Here is a 17,624-nt window from a genome sequence, read left to right as displayed (position 1 = left end):
AAACAAATAAATTCCAGTGGTTCCTTCCCAAAATACATCGCCTCCCAAAACGCCATTGCTATGCCCAGTTATCCAGGCCGCCGGACGAGCGGCCTCGATGCTGTGTGTGTGTTTGTTGTTTGTTGCTTTGATTCGTTTTATGCAAAGATGTCGAGGTTGCCAAGGCATCTTCCGTCTGGTCTGATTCCGCACCTTAGAATATCAACCGGTAGGCGTAGTAGAGGAAGATGAAAACGCCAATGATGATGCCCGACAGCTTCAGAATGGCCACGCGGTTGCCCGACGCCGCCATGCGGGTCAGCCGCCCCGCCGACCCCTTGAGCTGCGTCGACATGCTCGAGAAGGTGTCGTTTGTCGAGTCGATGACGTCCTGCTCGCGCGCATTGTCGTAAATGTCAATCGTCACGCCGCGCAGCGCCGTCACCTTGGACGCCAGCTCGTCCAGCCGCGAGTTGTTCTGGCGCTCGCGCTCGTACGCCTCGGACATGGTGGACGAATGAGGAAGAGAGGAGAAGGAAGATGCGATGTGAAAAAGCGAAAAGGGGTTCGTGATCGTTTGTCGCCGATGGGATGAGAGATGCGATGGAGGCGATGGCAAGGTCTTGTCGTGTTGTTGATGTTTGCACAAGACAGGTTCAGCGAACGATAGAGACAGCGATAACTGCGTGCTCGAGTCGTGGTATTCGTCGTGTTGGGTTGATTGGGTTGCTCGGATAGGAGATGAAACACGAATGTTTTCGCTCTTTGCGCACTGACGATGGCGCTGGGGCGACTTGTCCAGGCCATGTTAGGTCCCAGTCAGATGGCAGTCAAGAGCGATCTGGCCCTGGCACAAGGCTAGGCCCGCCCAGGCAAGGGCGCCACAACGTCAAAATGGCCTGTGTCACAGGACTTCTCAGTGCTGTCTGTGGCTGACGTTTACGGGCGCCGAGTGCTATCCGCTCCTGCGTTGACAACATTAAGCACTGCGGGGTGGCCGCTGCAAAGAGATTAGCGCCTTCCAACTGGACGGGGACACAGCCCCTCCGTCGCTTCCGTGTGCTGGAGCAAACAGGACGAGCGGGAGGCAAGAGGCGCGTCCACCGAAGGACACTGTGAGACTGTTTTGCTTGCGCTGGGCTGGCCATTGCGTTCGCCGGTCGCTGCTTCCACAGAAACGTGGAATCCCGAACACATTTGCATTCGGAGACAGCAGGAGCATCCGACCGTGCCGCTTGCTCTTTCTGCCCAACTTGCCTTCTTCGCCTTCCCTCCCTATGTCTTAATCCCCAGACTTCTGATTTTGTTTTGACATCACTCGTCATCACCACAAACATCGCCATCCTCGCCTCTACCAACGCCTGTCGTCACCGTCTGCGCCATCCCGTGTCCGAATCGTGGTGCCTACATACTGCTGCGTCATACACAGCATCTGCATACTGCCACTTCTGTCCAGCTGCCAGTCCTACGCGCGGCAGGCATCATAGCCACAGGTTCCCTCTTATTAAGCCTCGTTTCGTCGACTCTTTTGTGTCCTCAGTCCCCGTCCATTTCAATTGTCGTCTGAGTTCCCCAAGGCTTCGTTCATTATCCTCGCCCGCCAACGTGCCTTTCCGTTAGCTTTAACACCCATAGCCTTCGATATTGCGTCCCTAGCCTCCGCTGTCGTTCCCCACCACGCATCAAAGATCTCTCCGTTGCCCACCCACTTCTCTTTTGAGTCTCACTCCGCGTGGCGGCCTCCTTTGTCAATCTGCCTGCACTCCGATTGCCCACAGACGTTCCTGGTTCCGCCTGGCCGTTGTCGAACCGACTCCAAGTCGCCTCTTCCACCAGCCACACATCGTACGTCTGCTTCCCACTCGTATCGAAAAAGCAGCTCCCCAGCTGTCATTTTCTTTCGCCCTCCTCTTCTTTCGTTTGCTTTTTTTCATATTTTTCACGACTTCAGTGCGGTCCCAGTCGCTTCTCTTCCATCGCTGACACGCATTCCAATTAGGCATCCACACCTGCCTCAATCCCACCAATCCGTTCCACTGCCAACCACCCCAATAGCTTGGCTCGTCAACGGTCCTAGCCTGCAATAGGCCGTGCCACGCGCAAAGATTAGCCATATTCCACAGACCTTCCTTGTCGTTCTTTCGAATCGAACCTTGTCCTTCCTCCTCCTCGTCTTGAACCCCTTCTTTCCCTCCACAAACGTCACCGCGAACGACGCAAATTCCATCCAGTAGCAAATCGCAAACCACAAAAGCAACCGCAGCCATGGGTATCAACAACCCTCTCCCGTCGTCGATGGCCTGTAAGTTAAGCTCCCGTGCTCAGCAGACGTTACCCCTCTCTCCCACCCCCCGTCGCAATTTCCTGACCGTCTCTGACATCACAACCTGCAGCGGAGTGCAAGAAGTGCGGAAAGATTCTGGCTTCGTTTATTGATCCTCGCCAGGCCTTTGGCCCCGAAAAAGTCATCCCTCCCTCGGTTCTGGCCGGCGCAAAGGTACGTTTGGACCCCATCCGGGCATTCTCTCGCCTTCACATGCACATTTTCTGTTGTCTAACGGGTCGCCTCGTGTGCTCAGGGTCTTGCGATCATCACCGTCTTCAAGGCCGGCTTCCTTGGCTCCGCGCGGTTTGGCAGCGGTCTCGTTATCTCGCGACTACCCGACGGCAGCTGGAGCGCTCCCAGTGCCATTGCGACAGGTGGTGCAGGCTTCGGTGGCCAGATTGGCTTCGAGTTAACAGACTTTGTTTTCATTCTCAACGACGCAAAAGCCGTCAAGACCTTCTCGCAGGCCGGCTCGCTCACCCTTGGTGGCAACGTATCGCTTGCCGCCGGCCCCGTTGGCCGCAATGCCGAGGCTGCTGGCGCCGCCAGTTTGAAGAGTGTCGCCGCGGTCTTCAGTTACTCCAAGACCAAGGGTCTGTTCGCCGGTGTGTCGCTCGAGGGTTCTGCCATCATTGAGCGCAAGGAGGCCAACGCCCGTCTCTACGGCCGCCCGGTCAGCGCCAGCGAGCTCCTGTCTGGCTCCGAGCCTGTTCCTCACCAAGCCGCTCCCCTGCTCAACATTCTAAACTCACGTGCCTTCAACGCCGGCGGCCGCAGTGGCGACGACATCTACAATGATATCCCGGTCTACGATGACCAGTACGACAACGGCGGCGGATACGGCAACAACAATCGCCGGGGCTACGGTGATGGTCCTGTTCGCGACAGCGGCTACGGCAGCCCATCTTGGGACCGTGGTGGCGACCGCGATCGGGACCGGTACGACCGCGACCGTGATGATGGCTACGGCCGTAACGGCGGTGGTGGCGGCGGCTACGGTGCACCCCGGCGCTCGGCAACGACCAACTCGTGGCGCGACGACGTATATGACGACCCGGGCTCGCGCGGCTTCAACAACAACTCGCGCTCCAACACGTACAACGACAGCAAGCCAGATTCGCGATCGGGCCCTGGCCGGCCTGCAGCGCCCAAGCCCAACTTTGCCAGCAAGCAGAACCTACTTAAGAAGAACGAGGCTGTGGCCCTGTTCACGTTCGAGGCAGACCAGCCGGGCGATCTGGCATTCAAGAAGGGCGATGTTATCACGGTGCTGAAGAAGACGGAGAGCGACAACGACTGGTGGTATGTATTAGCTGCTTTCTTCCCCCCCCCCCCGGTCGTGCGAAGCGTATGGCTACCACACGGTGCGACATGGGCTAACTCTGAACAGGACAGGAATGATTGGCACAAGACACGGCATCTTCCCCAGCAATTATGTTAAGATGAAGGAGTAAATCCGAGCTTGGACCCTGACACCGAAGACTATATCGCTCAGCGGCGGGGCGATTTACAAACGACACGAGAAAGGGCAGACAAAAGTGCTTGATGTGCTGCTTACGACTGCGAGTTGTTGACATTCTGATGGGAAACGGTTATGGGACCCAATTTGTGGGACTTTGATTTTACCCTTTGACGTCTTTCATGTTTTTACTTTTTGGTTTTTTTGGTTTTCACATTCCGCCTATTGTATTTCTTTTACGGTTGTTGAGAATTTTTTTATTTTGAATCTGCTGTTCTTACTCTTAAGAGTTTAACCTGGACTGCTTTTGTCTCCTTTAGTTAAACTTTCATCGGTACTCATTTTTATGATTTTATTTTACCTTTCCATGTTGCCTTTTTTGCCTCTTCGAGCCTCTTGGATGTCAAGACGTATCGTTTGTGACGGCTTATTTTGATATTACCTTTATTCTTCCCCAAAGATCCTTTACAGCTTTATCAATCTCAGCCTCCGAGACACTTCCCCTCTGCATATGAACGTTCTACGACCTGCTCACGTTAAGAATCCTTCATCCTACGGACGGTTACCGCCAACGTAGTTGGCGCTTGGATCGTTGTCCGCTTTGACCAGCGTCTGCTCAACAATGGCACCCGGTGGCGCATACCCGCCCAAGTTTGTCACAGCCGCCGCCACATTGCGCCAAAAGTGGCAGGGCGTCTTCTCATTCTGCGTGTCGTTGATTATGCTGAACCGAAAGTCGCCCATATTGAGCACGCCCATGATCTGCTCGCCACTCGAATTGCTCACCGGGTGGTCCCATTGGATCGTGCTTGGGAAGTTATCGACGACGCGATGCGCGTTGGGATTGCCCGCCGTTGCGAACGACGCGAAGTAGCTCTGCAACGCTGTGCTGAAACCAAACAACAAAATGCCTGCGGCCGGCATCAGCAGTTCCAGGATGTCCTTGAGTACATCGCTGGACAGATCGACACGCGCGCGCGCGTTGAAAAACATGGGCAGGAGGTCTGTGCCGTGCCAGCCGGGCGTGACCGAGTACTGCATATTCCAGACTCTGTTGTCGCCGACGCCCTCGTTGAGGTGGCGCACGTTGCAGGTGAAGCAGCTGTCGCGCAAAAACGCTTCATAGCGGGTGGACTCGCTGCTATAGACGGGCGTACCGGTGGTGTTGTCCACGGGTGGATAAAACTCGAGAATCTTCTCCACGACGTTTGAGTGCGTGTAGTTGGGAAAGGTACCACGGAGAAAGTCGGCAAAGAGCGCGTCCGTGGAGTCACGTCCGGTCACAAACAGCGTCGCTTCTTCGGCACAGTGCGACAGCAAGAACGCCTCGACACCCTTGGCATAGTTGCCCGACGTCAACTCCAGCACGGGCAGCTGCCGGATGAAAGAGCCGTCCGTTGTTGGTCCCACAGCAAAGGACCCGGCTGGTACGGTGTCCATGAGAGCCTTGTTGGCCTTTTGGAGTGCGTCCGGATGCGCGCTTCGCAGACACTGGATGGTCTCCTTTTCACTGCTCGTGCTGCTGGCGTTCCCTCTCTGACCACATCCTGCCAGCTTCGCGAACGCTTGAAATGTCGCCTCGACCGTCCCTGAACGGTCGTACATCCACTGGTACGCCGGCGACTGGAGGATGGCGCGCTTGAACAGCGGATCCAGAGTGCCGCCCCCGGCCACGAGATGGTGCATCAGCGAGCCGGCACCGGCCGACTCGTCCACGGCTATGGCCTGCGTGGGATCACCGCCGAGCAAGGAAATGTGGTCGTGCACCCACTGAAACGCCGCCCGCTGGTCCCACAAACCTGCATTGGGGAGGGCCTCTCGCTCCATGGTGGTACCGGCCAGAAACCCGTACGCCCCGAGGCGGTAGTTCATGGCGACAAAGATGATCTCGCCGCCGGACTGGTTGATGAGGCCGGATCCGTCGTAGAACGGAAAGCCAGGAAGGGCACTGTCCTTGCTACCGAAAACATAGGCACCACCATACAACCAAACGACGACGGGGAGCTTGGACGTGGATGGCGACCTCAGGGCCTTCCCTGGCACAGACACATCAAGAAAGAGGCAGTCTTCGTTGCCAGAGTTAAACAAGGGGACCGGAATGCCAGAAACGCTTAAAACCAAGGACTGATGTAAGTCGATATGGGCAGACACACGGACGCACAGAGAGGAAAGAAATGACTCGGCGACAGGTGCCGCCTCACTTACAGCTGGTCGATTGCGGTCCCCAGGGGAAACCTGTTCCCGGGGCCGAGTACATTCAAGTTCTTGACGGCAGTTTGAACGCATGCGTGGCCAAAGCTTCCATCCTGAAGTGTGCTGTTCTTCAGCGGTGGCACCGGCTTTGCCCAGCGCAGATCACCGACCGGCGGCGCGGCATATCGGATATTGGAAAAGATGTATCTGAGGAATGGCAGTGTGAGAACGAGAGACAAGAGCCATTCAATGATGGGGCTCCTCCGTCACTAGGAAGGAGGATATCTCTCACATGTCTTCGTCAGAGTTGTAACTGGATGCCCTGTACGATGCGTACGGAAGCTTAAGAATGGGCAATGGTGGGGAGTTTGCCTCAGTAGCCTGAGGCCTCGACATGCCAAGGGCGACGAGCGAGAAGAACACGACAAAATGGGTGAGATGGGTCTGCATTTTCGGCAATGTCAGGAATTTGAGAGGCAGGATCTCCAGAAATGGCTATTGAATTTGATGCTGTAGGAAGACCGAGAGCATCGCCAAATGGGGCCGATCCCGACCGTCTGGCTATATATCACTCTTCTGCGATCGAAATTGACACACAAGATACAACATTTCAGCCGCTCGTGGCCGCCCAGAAGCTCGCAGAGACACGCAAGGAGATCAAGTTCTGTTTGCCCCCGCCCATAGGACGGCTCTACAAAAATGACATTTGTACACGAGCGCGGTACAGAGAAACAATCCATGTCCATATATCTGGCGACAAGTTTCCGACTAAATTAAGAAGACTGTGAACACGAGACGCGACCCGCGGAGAAAAGAAACGATGAAGAAATGAGTCGAGCCAAGAAACGCTCCAGTGCCTCGCACGAGGACATGTGCATCCTTCCTCGGTGGATGTCAGCTGGGCCGCAGCAAGACACACAAACACAAAACACGGGCCTAAGACACCATGGCCACAACGCCACACGGTCCAAGACAGTGGGTGAGCGAAAGACGAAGGGGAGCAAGCAACCACAACACAAAGAATAGGGAAAGCACGGCAAAAGAGATATGTTGTCGTCTATTCGGTGTATTCGGCCCTAATTTGTGTGCTATGATGCTGAGCACGAGGCCGGATGTCGACAAATCAGGAGCCTTACACACCTATTGCCGCCATATTGCAGTGCTTGCCGCCGCACGACAAGAAACCTGCTGTCTACCCAATCACGACGCGATAAGCGACCTTTCTGAGCGTCGATATTACGATTCTACGACTGTTCCAAAACTGGAGAGCCGGCCGGTCGGGCGCTTGTTGTGCACTCAATTTTGGAGTACGCATCAAAAGCGAAGACGCAAAAGGGCAAATGGACGACGGACACGACCTTTGGATTTCATGATGTCGCACAAGTGGCAACGCCGAGTGTCCGTGAAAGGCGTCCACAAGATGCAACCACATCGGTCAAGCCTGGCAGTCCGCCCGTGGCAAGATCTACAACAGAATATGATGCCTTTGATTTCATCGATGCTGTTCTTCTGCTGCATCCGTCCTCTCGTCAACTCGAAACAAGCGACGTCAGCCTCGTTGTACTCGCGGCCATCAGAGAAAGGCTGAAAAGAAAAGAATGGAATGGAAGACAAAGTCATAATGATATCAACATCCGGGACGTTCGTTATGCGAACAGAGCAATTTCATCTCGGGCAATTTCTGCTCGTCTCGACGTCACACGAGAGACAGCAAGGTCATGGGTGTGCCGTCTTACACGGTCTTTGTTAGGATGATACATGGCGCATTGCTGGAAGATCTCTTGTCGTTCTCGGCCCGCCTCGACCTTGCATGTGGTCTATGCTTCCTGGCATCCATTGGCAGTGCACGAAAGACGGAAGGATTGCAAGAATACCCGTCGCGGGCTCGCCATTTCCTGGTGCCAACGTTGCAGGCGGCAAGGGGAAGACGCCACAAGCGGCTGCCCATCTTCCGTCGATCTGTGTGAAACACAACGCATCAACCGCATCCATGGCCCATCTGGGAAAGGACAAGTCCGAGCTGGGAAAAGTGGATGAGGCTTGATTCCATTCAATGCATTTGAAGAGACGTTTGTTGACTGTCGCTGCGCTATTGTAAGTTTTCTTTTTTTTCGGCCGACGTTATTTTGATTCTTTTTTTTTTTTTTTTTCTTTTTTTCTTTTCAAACTCTATGTCACTCATTGCCCTTTTTGCCAACCCCAGCAAACCTTCGAGCCGAGTTTCCGTCACTGCAACCTCCGTTCTCCGCGTGACGTCGTTTTTGTCGGGCTTACTCGCTCGCCAGGATCGTTTCGCATCGCTATATATTAAATTTAATCTATTTTCCCCAGCTAGTCGAGCGGCCACTGCCCTTCTCCGTCGATCGCATCAACACGTCAAGCACCTGTTCTCCGCGTCTACACCTAACCACCCCCCACCCCCGGCTCTCTCTCCACAGATTTGGCCTTCCGTCTTTGCCGTGGCTCGCTCCGTTTCTTTGGTGCGCGTATATTGCTTCGATATTGCGATGCCCTCCGAGGCGGAGTCCACCCAGGGTATGGATCCTCAAAAGACGAACGTGTTGTGCAGCAAGGGCAAAAGCCAAGCCGTCCCTAACCCGGATGAGCATGTTTTCGACGATGCATTTGAGGCGTTTTTCATATGATGTCGCGGCTTCGGCGCGGCGCTCGCAACCACTTCCTATGCCATGAATCCCGAGAAGGCAGAGCGAAAAGGGTGGTGTTCTTGAACGTGATGGTGGAGCGTTCACGCCAGGACGAAAAGTATAAAGGCCGACTTGATGACCTCGATTCCTTGGCAATGCGAACCAACAGGCAGACGCAGCATTCGCCAGACTCGAGTCTTCAACCTTGACCCGAATTCTCCAAATCATTCTTTGCTCTTTGTCAACAACTCTTACCCACTAAGCAACAAAATGCGCTTCTTTGCTCCCGTTCTACTCGCCGCTACGGTCGTCGATGCCCACTGTATGCTCTCTCCCCTCCCCACCGGACATGGCTGTCCTTCTGTCCCCTTGCTGACCATTGCTGCGTAGACACCTTCTCGGCCCTGATCGAGGGCGGCCAGTCGTCGGGCGACTGGGTGGCCGTCCGCAAGACAGTCAACTGGCAGAACAACGGCCCTGTCACAGACGTGACGTCCAACGACATCCGCTGCTACGAGCTGAGCCCGGGAACGGGGGCGGCTGAGACGATCAACGTCACGGCGGGCGGGACCATTGCCTTCCAGGCCAACCCCGACATCTACCACCCGGGCCCGCTGGCGTTCTACATGGCCAAGGCGCCCAGCGGACAGACGGCGGCGTCGTTTGACGGTTCGGGTGCGGTGTGGTTCAAGATTTACGAGGAGCAGCCCAGCTTTGGCGGGCAGACGCTGACGTGGTCGAGCAACGGGCTCAAGACGCCGTCCGTGACGATTCCCAAGTGTCTGCCGGACGGCGACTACCTGCTGCGCATCGAGCACATTGGCCTGCACGTGGCGCAGAGCGTGGGTGGCGCGCAGTTTTACATCTCGTGCGGGCAGATTTCGGTGTCGGGCGGCGGCAGCGGCTCGCCAACGGACCTGGTGGCGTTCCCGGGCGCGTACAAGGCGACGGACCCTGGTATCCTGATCAACATCAACTACCCGGTGCCGACATCGTACACGAACCCCGGCCCGGCGGTGTTCACTTGTTAAGCGGTGCAGCGCGGTGTCTTAACCACTCTATTGTATTCCTTTCCCTTTTGCCACCCATATGATGGATCTTTGTGCCAGCGCCATCTGTGTCGCCGTTTTTGGCTACATAGCTTGTCTCTTTCGAATACACTTCTAGACCATTCTCTCCCTTACATGCAGAATGAGTGTGTCCGCTGCGTGCAGATTTCTGTAAAGCGAGTCTGGAACTCAATGGCGTATCGTGCAACGAGACGCGCTTCGGCCTCGTCGTGGTCGTCGGCGCCCAGTGCTTTCGTCATGCTCAAGCACTCCTTGAGCATGCCGTCCTTGAGATTGGCCAGCTCTTGGAAGAGGTCCATGCCTGCCAGGAGAGCGACTTCCGGCTCGACAAAAGGCGCTGCCGTCTGCACTTCCGTGTCGGCCGTGGCGCCTCTGCGACCATGCGCGCTGGCTGACCGCGTGTCCTGGCTCGGTGTCCGCGACAGGTGTCTCGTGACTGACTGTGGCAGTTCTCGTCGCGGCGGCGGCTCGTCCACGTCGTTCGAGGCCGTCCATTGTGACGTCCGACTGAGAGATCGGCTTGCAGGGACGTTGACGGGCGGCGGCTGTCGAGCGTCCTGCATAGGAACATCCGCAGCCGACGACTCGCGACGTAGGAGACTCGGTGAACATGTGGTCTGTGACGCAACAGACGTCTGGCGACGCTTCATTCTGTTAGCATTGGCGAGGTCCGGCGGTGCGTCGGAGTAGGTCCGCTTGAGGGGGCTTTCCAGAGGACCAGTGGAGCGTCTTTCGGCTGGCACGGCTGCCAACGCCGTCGACGCAGCCCGCACAGCCGGCTGAAGGGCCGTCGATGTGCGGGCGATGAGGCTGCTAGAGCGTGCAAGACCCGGCGCAGTTTTGTTTGGAGAACTCCGCTCCTGTGAACCTTGTGAGCTGGCCTGCATTGACACGACAGAGGACGTTCTGCTCAGGGTCGTGCGGCCGTCACGTGTTGGCAAGGAGGTGCATCGAAGGCCGATGCGCATAAACTCGTGGGACGCGGCCTTGAGATCGCCGACACTGAGGAAGCACAGCTTGAGGAGAGATCTCTTCTTCTACCACGTATCTTGTGTTAGATGGGAAGAGTGCTTGTCGACTGTCTGTATGTCTGTTCTCACCCTTTGTGATACACTTTGAGAGGCATGTTGCGAGCCAGTCTGTGTCTGTGACTGAGACATACCACGGCCACTGCCACGTCCGATTCCATAGCGGCCTCCATTCCCGCCTTCGCTCACGGTCGGATCGTCCCCCTCAGAAACGAGCAGCGTGGCCCGTGTTGGCGGTACGATGCGGATTTCGCTGTTGCCGGGATTGAGTTTTGAGGTGTCAATTTCTGTCTTTGGTTGTCAGCTGTGCCTCCCTGATGAGACGGCGAGTGTGACCTACTATCAAAGTCGAGCCCTCGACAATACAGATGCGGTACGACGGCTTTGCCTCGGCTTCGGGCCCTGCGCGCTGTCGATTGGAAGATGGTGCAGACGGAAAGGAAGAAAATGAAGACAACGACGAAGACGTTTGACTGTTGGAAATGCTCTCCAAGTGCAGTGTCACTGGCGCGGTGGCTGTCCGTATGGTTGTCCTTTGCTCAGTGATGGCCTCTTGGAGGACCCACTGGGCGACGAACTGCCGTGCCATGATGCTGATGGTCGGCGAGGAGGTTTGCAAGGTGAGTACAAAGATGATGGAATCAGAAATTGTTTCGGACAAGAAAAGGGGCAGATTCTGGTGTAACTGTTGTTCCTTCTTAATATGGAACGGGGGATGCTCGACACTGCTTCGTGGAAGGTGCGATCAAATCGCAGCATTGCATCTGCAAACGGAAAGAGCTCGTAAACATAAATAAGAGGATATCTTGATACAACTGTATCTCATCAAATACAGGACTGCTCGATGAGACATGTAAGATGTCCATGTAAGTCAATGCGATGGTCAGCCCTAAATGAACTGTTCATACAGTTTATGATTTGTCTGCATGGTGTACGACACTATCTGTACTTTGAGCATTCAGCATAGGCATAGCACTGAATATGCATGTATGCTATTGTATGTTATTATATGAAGTGCACCAACAGTCAACATGCCAACGTCAGGCTCCTCTTCTCACGGAAATGTACTCGTAGTCGTGGATGTTGTTGGCCGTCTTGGATGTCGTCGTGCCATTCAGTCCCTCCGGTCCACGTTAAAGCCACAATTGGTGTGGCGCTAATAGCGGAATGTGATTGGCCAACGCCAGGCCCCGCACGGACCACGCTTGCCTCGAAAAAATAGCAGCCATTTCTCACATTCGCGAATTCTAGCGTCGCCTTGCGGCTGCTGCAGCTGCGCGTCTCCAGCATCCCTTTAACACGCATCCATCTCCAAGCGCAAACGACAGGGCCCATCGCTTCGCGCAACGACGACAAGCACCAGCATCGCGCGTGCAGCACGGCCACCACGCACGGCTGCTTTGTTTTCGATAACGATACGAGTCGACGCGACGATAGCGTCGTCGCCGCCAGAACGCGAAATCGTGGTTTTGAGATCCTCCAGATTTGTCGAGACCGACGAGGCGTTGCTTGGAGCCTCGGTTGCAGAAGCGTCCACACCGGGCGTTTGCGGCGTCCGACGGAGAGAGCACGACGGACGGGGCCGGCTACGCGCAGAGACGCGGCCACGATACATGATACCAAAGGCCAGATATCACAGCAACACATCATCACGACATCACGACATTGACACAACGACAACTTGATCCAATCGAATCGAATCCAAGCTCCATTTCGTCGACCTTCCTCCTCCTCCTCCTCACTCCTACTTCACATTCCCCCCTCCTCCCACCTTCACCCCCCCCCCCTCCGGTGGCCACGATGGCGCCGCAGCCGGGGCACACAATCGACCAGACGCCCGAGTACGTCGAGTTCATTGGCAAGCTGCGCGAGTACCATGCCAAGCGCGGGACCAACTTTGAGCCGGAGCCCAAGGTGGGGCAGACGCCGGTGGACCTGCTCAAGCTGTTCAAGGTGATTGTCGAGCACGGCGGCTACGACAAGATCAGCGAGGAGAAGCTGGCGTGGCGCAACATGGTCAACGCGCTCGAGCTGTACAGCAACAACGAGGCGTCCGCCGCCTACAGCCTCAAGCTCGCCTACTACAAGAACCTGGCCGCCTACGAGATCACCACCATCCACAAGCAGGAGCCGCCGCCGCCCGAGATCCTCGAGCACATCTCGGCCAAGGGCGGCGGCCTGCTGACGCGCACGCTCGAGAACTTTGGCGGACACCGCGCGACCATGCGGCCGTCGGGCGGCTTCGACTCGCCGATGGGCGGCACCGGCAGCAGCAGCATGGGCGACCCCATGGGCACGCCGACGCGCCAGGACCATGCGGCGGCCGGGCCCGACGGCACGCCGCTGAGTGGCCGCGCGTCACGCGGTCTACGGGAAGCGCCGGCCCAGCGTGTCATTTTCCAGCCGGACACGGCCTCGACGCGCCAGTCACGGCACGCCTCGGGGCAGCAGGCCGGCAGCGGTGCACATGCGGCAGGGCACCACGGCCCGCCGGGCCACCATCACCTGCCAGGAGCACCACAGGGAGCGGCGTCGTTTGGTGGCGGCATGCACCCAAACCAGAACCACCATGGCCTGCCGCCACATCAGCAGCAGCAGCAGCAATTGCTTCACCGCAACGCGTCCATGGTGTACAACCCGCCCAACTCGGACATCTTCTCGTCGGCCGTGCAGGCTTATGAGCCCCGCGGGCCGGTGCCGATTGTGCTGCAGCTCGCCGAGGCGCCGGCCAACGCGCCGGCCAAGTTTCTGCAGCAGAACCGGCTGCAGCGGCTGCAGGCGTCGGGCGTGTCGCTCAGCCGCTTTGCGGCGCGCCCGCCGGTGCCGCCCGGCAGCGAAGGACCTAACATTTACGTGCGGTGCCTGGGCGCGCTGCGGTCAGGCCTGCAGGCGGAGGAGGCTTTTGCGCTGAGCCACCTGGTCAAGATCTCGTACGAGCGGGGCGACAAGTACAAGTTCGAGTCGTTTCCCGGCCTGGCCGAGGGCCTCGTGGAGAAGGCGCTGCAGGTGGGCAGCCTCTTTTACCACGACGTCGCGTGGACGGTGTCGTACGACGCGGACGGCGGCGGCGACGACGCGGACGACGTGGGCGAGCTGGACGGCGTCCACGGCACGCCGGACATTCTGGAGCGCATTGCGCAGCTGCGGCCGCGCGCGCGCATCGACTGCCTCCAGACGGAGGCGTTTGCCGACCAGATGGTGCTCATCACCGAGGCGGCGCTGACGGTGCGCAACATGGTGACGCTGCCGGAGAACGCGTACTTTGTGGCCGACTTTGCGCCATGCCGCGACTTTCTGTGCATCGCGCTGAACCTGCCCGACCGCGACGCCGTGGTCGAGCTCAAGCACTGCGCGCTCGACATTGCCGAGCAGCTGACGCCGTTTCTGGTGCTCGGCGACGACGACCCGCTGTACCGGACGCTGCTGCGGCAGCTGGCGTCGCCGGACCGCGGCATGGTGCTGACGGCGCTGCGGGCGATTGGGCGCATCTCGATGAACCTGGCCGAGACGAACCGGCTCGGCGGCGTGCCGCCGAGCGTGCTGCAGCGCGTGACGCAGTGGCTGCTGCTCAACGACGACGAGCTCATGGACGCCTGCCTCGACTTTTTGTACCAGTACACGGCCGTCGCGGCCAACGTCGAGCGCCTGCTGCGCGCCGTGCGCGCCGAGGGCCTGGTCAGCCACCTCGTGCGGCTGCTGTCGCACGGCGCCAAGCGCAGCGTCAAGGAGCTGGTGCTGCAGCCCGAGCGCAGGCTGCCGGCCGCCGACGAGGTGCTGGCGCTGCCGCCGGACCTGCTGACGCGCCTCGTGGCCACGGACGAGCCCGAGCGCTGCTACACGTGGCTGCGCTGCTTCTTCGAGGAGGACCCGGACTCGTCCATTACGCAGATTGCCATCTGGCAGGCGTACCAGTCGTCGTTTTTGCAGCCCGTGCAGCAGTCCGGGCGCACGATGCTGGGCGCCGCCGAGTTCATCCGCAACGTGACGCACGTCTATCACGCGGCCGGCGCGCAGATCCAAAAGGAGCAGACGCCGCAGGGCGAGGTGCAAAAGTTTATTATCAAGGGCATTCGCCCGCGCCGCCGGCCCATCAGCCCCGAAGGCCAAGAGTTTTTCCGCTGCCAGTGGCGCATGCCGGCGGCGTCGGCGGCCCCCGCGTCTGCCTCCGCCTCCGCCTCCGCCTCCGCGCCCCTCGCCTCGCCGTCATGCGGCATCTTCTTTGGCGCCGCCGACAAGCTGTACGCGCACATCCTCCAGGATCACGTGGGCGAGACACCGGACGCCGACGGCAAGGTGGCCAATGTGAAGGACTGCGATGTGCGCTGCCTGTGGGCGGGCTGCCGCAAGTACCCCAAGGGCACCAAGATGCCGCTGGCGGACTTTATGAAGCACATCAAGACACACGCCGTCCAATCGGAGCAGGACATCCGGCAAAATCAGAAGCAGGTGCAGCAGCCGCAACAACAGGACGCGCCGGCCTCTGCCGAATCCGGCTCGCCCGCCGACGGCAGCAATGGTGCCGCACAGCCGTCCAACCCCCTCAAGCACCAGCGCCAGCGTAGTAGTGTGAGCAACGGCGATTTGCTGGCGACGGGCGGCGCGCCGGGCAGTGGCGGTGCCGGCGGCAGCAGCAGCAGCGGTACAAACGGTGCCGCCTCGACCGGTGCCAACGGCACGCCCAATGGCACGTCACCCAACGGCGGCACCGTGGCCAGCGGCGGTGGTGGCACCGGCGCAGCGGCCACAACGCCCAACAAGCGCCAGAAGCGGTCGTACGTCGTGCCGGCCAAGACCATCAGCGTCGCCTACGAAGAGACGGCCACAATGCGCGACGAGCGCAACCCCAACCTCCCGGCCCAGGCCGCGGGCATCCCGCTCAGTGCCGTGCTCGTCCTGCGCAACATGGCCCGCAACGCGTCCAAGGCCGAGGTCGTCCTCGACGAGCGCGGCCAGGTCGTTTTGTTGGACGACGATGACGAATGGGAGCAGCAGCAGCAGCAGCAGCAACACCACCACCACCAACAAGAACAACAGCACAAGAACAATGGCACGTCCGGCAAGCGCAGCAAGCCATCGCTGCCGGGCACGCCGTCCTCGTCCTCGGGTCTGCTGCCGCCGGCGACGTCGTCCAAGTTCACCGGCGGTGCGGCGGGCGGCGCTCGCCACGCGCACTCGCCTGCCGACGCGGCCGCTGCAGCAGCCGCGCAAGAGGCGGGTGGCTGGAACGAGCGGCTGTTCCGGCCTGTGCTGCCACGGCTGTACGAAATCATGTCCGAGAACCGCGCGCTGGCCACGTACATTGCGTCGCTCTTCCAGCTGATTGGCGAGGATGTGTGATGGTCATGGGTGAATGTGGGCCGAGATGGACCGAACGTGTTGTTCTGAGGAGCTTAATCCGATTTTGTGCTCCTTGTTTTTTTCTGTTTGTTTTTTTGTCTGTTTCTCGTATTTTCTACTTTTTTTTTTCAGTCTCCGTCATTTTGTCATCGTCATTTGGATCGTATGTCTACGTATTGTTGCTGCAAAAGGGTGGGAAAGCGTGGGATGGGAGTTCTACGAGACATTGGCAAAGGGGAACGTTGTCCTTTTTACTTTTGTTTTGACCTTTTTTTTTGTTTCGTCTTTGGCCTGTCAATTGTCCTCGACTTCGGGTTGCCTGTTCCCAAGGTTTTATTCTCTCCTGTCACCTTTTACTCTGATTCCACGTGTACGATTATTCCCAGTCAAAATAAAAGTCTAAGCCTAGAAAAGCGAGCACAAAGGTGTGGACGTGCATGTCACAGAACCGACGAATGCACTGTTTACGGGCAGATTTGTTGACGATCGCTAAATCAGTACCGCGATGCAGGCGTCTCCGCGGACATTTTCTGCGTCCACGTCCGACCGATCGCGTGGTAAATTCAGTCGCAGCGCTGGACGACGGCGCTTGAATCAGATTGTACACAAGAATGGGGCGGCGCCATGGGAAAGGGGAGGACGAAAAAGAATCACTAAAATACCACAAAAAACATCGTGAAGAGGGGCGCTAGAAACACCGGCTTCGTCTTCTCGACGGTGCGGGTTGGCCCGTGGAGGAGGGCGTGCGCATCGTCGCGTTGCAGTCTGGGCAATTCGCAGCTCCCGGGAGCATGGCACCTGGGACGGGAGGATGACTGGCACGGAACTGGCCACAGGTGAATGCCGCAGAGATTGCCGCGCTGTTGTGCCTTATCTCTGTTGTGGTCTTTCACGATCTTTTGCTGATATGGGGTAAACAAGATCGTGAAATGCCAGAAAGGGTCCGGCAAAGGGGGTCTTCGGCCAGGCCTAGGCCCTTGTTCGTGGCGGGTTGGTGGGTGTCAGCGGCCAAAAGGGGCAATTCGGAGAGGGGGCGTGTATCCTGTAAAAGCAGAAACGTGACAAAGCAACGGCAGCGATATCTGAAAAGTTTGTTTTTCGAATCAAAATCCGGGGGAACCTCTGTGGCGACACGACGAGCACCATTCTAATCGACAATCGACAACGACAACGACACCCGGCGAGAAGACAGACTGTGGAGGCAGTTGGGGCAACATGTTGCTTCCTCGCTGTGCCAAATAGAGCCTGTGCTCATCAGCGGCGAACGAGACGAGCTGCCAAAACAACAAAGTCCAACGTCGACCCAACTGCACACGGCAAGATCGACTTTCATAAGAGAGGGCGAGGACGGACGAGAGAGGACGGAGGCCGACTCCGACATCCAAGAGACCGACCGTCGAAGAGAATCGGAACCCTTGGTATCGGAACCCTTGGTCCCATCTGCGAGCCCACTCACCACTCACCATTCTTTACTCGTTGTCATCCTTCTTCATTTTCCTTTTCTCTCCTCACTTTCTTGGAAGGGGTAGGGGAAGGGGGATGTCGTCCTCCCCCAATCTTTGCTTTCGTGCTGCCATGTCCGTTTTC

General features: G+C 57.8%; 8 protein-coding genes across 8 annotated transcripts; 4 read left to right on the top strand and 4 right to left on the bottom strand.

Annotated features, from left to right (window-relative positions):
- Positions 1-193: 193 nt before the first annotated feature.
- Positions 194-487, bottom strand: SPSK_05730 (blocked early in transport 1; the record flags this gene model as incomplete). The annotated part of the gene is made up of 1 exon (XM_016732468.1): positions 194-487. One exon carries the CDS (start codon positions 485-487, stop codon positions 194-196), a length of 294 nt encoding a protein of 97 aa, XP_016583596.1.
- Positions 488-2,244: 1,757 nt separating this feature from the next.
- Positions 2,245-3,759, top strand: SPSK_05241 (SH3 domain-containing protein; the record flags this gene model as incomplete). The annotated part of the gene is made up of 4 exons (XM_016731991.1): positions 2,245-2,281; positions 2,373-2,476; positions 2,559-3,607; positions 3,696-3,759. 4 exons carry the CDS (start codon positions 2,245-2,247, stop codon positions 3,757-3,759), a joined length of 1,254 nt encoding a protein of 417 aa, XP_016583595.1.
- A 557-nt stretch (positions 3,760-4,316) lies between these two features.
- On the bottom strand, positions 4,317-6,407 carry SPSK_05064 (uncharacterized protein; the record flags this gene model as incomplete). Its single annotated transcript, XM_016731817.1, has 3 exons — positions 4,317-5,874; positions 5,970-6,164; positions 6,250-6,407. The coding sequence occupies 3 exons, from the start codon at positions 6,405-6,407 to the stop codon at positions 4,317-4,319; spliced, it is 1,911 nt and encodes a 636-aa protein (XP_016583594.1).
- A 1,721-nt stretch (positions 6,408-8,128) lies between these two features.
- Positions 8,129-8,602, top strand: SPSK_05639 (uncharacterized protein; the record flags this gene model as incomplete). The annotated part of the gene is made up of 1 exon (XM_016732381.1): positions 8,129-8,602. One exon carries the CDS (start codon positions 8,129-8,131, stop codon positions 8,600-8,602), a length of 474 nt encoding a protein of 157 aa, XP_016583593.1.
- Positions 8,603-8,872: 270 nt separating this feature from the next.
- SPSK_05540 (uncharacterized protein) lies at positions 8,873-9,633 on the top strand (the record flags this gene model as incomplete). Its single annotated transcript, XM_016732284.1, has 2 exons — positions 8,873-8,924; positions 8,993-9,633. The coding sequence occupies 2 exons, from the start codon at positions 8,873-8,875 to the stop codon at positions 9,631-9,633; spliced, it is 693 nt and encodes a 230-aa protein (XP_016583592.1).
- Positions 9,634-9,782: 149 nt separating this feature from the next.
- Positions 9,783-11,289, bottom strand: SPSK_05243 (uncharacterized protein; the record flags this gene model as incomplete). Its single annotated transcript, XM_016731993.1, has 3 exons — positions 9,783-10,709; positions 10,773-10,991; positions 11,041-11,289. The coding sequence occupies 3 exons, from the start codon at positions 11,287-11,289 to the stop codon at positions 9,783-9,785; spliced, it is 1,395 nt and encodes a 464-aa protein (XP_016583591.1).
- Positions 11,290-11,994: 705 nt separating this feature from the next.
- On the bottom strand, positions 11,995-12,315 carry SPSK_05714 (uncharacterized protein; the record flags this gene model as incomplete). The annotated part of the gene is made up of 1 exon (XM_016732454.1): positions 11,995-12,315. One exon carries the CDS (start codon positions 12,313-12,315, stop codon positions 11,995-11,997), a length of 321 nt encoding a protein of 106 aa, XP_016583590.1.
- A 185-nt stretch (positions 12,316-12,500) lies between these two features.
- On the top strand, positions 12,501-16,037 carry SPSK_04859 (chromatin structure-remodeling complex subunit RSC9; the record flags this gene model as incomplete). The annotated part of the gene is made up of 1 exon (XM_016731621.1): positions 12,501-16,037. One exon carries the CDS (start codon positions 12,501-12,503, stop codon positions 16,035-16,037), a length of 3,537 nt encoding a protein of 1,178 aa, XP_016583589.1.
- Positions 16,038-17,624: the final 1,587 nt, after the last annotated feature.

This window comes from Sporothrix schenckii, assembly GCF_000961545.1.
Source record: "Sporothrix schenckii 1099-18 chromosome Unknown Cont49, whole genome shotgun sequence".
Classification (NCBI taxonomy): Eukaryota; Fungi; Ascomycota; class Sordariomycetes; order Ophiostomatales; family Ophiostomataceae; genus Sporothrix; species Sporothrix schenckii.
The sequence above is the reverse complement of the archived record's forward strand: the minus strand, read 5'-3'. Positions and strand labels throughout refer to the sequence as shown.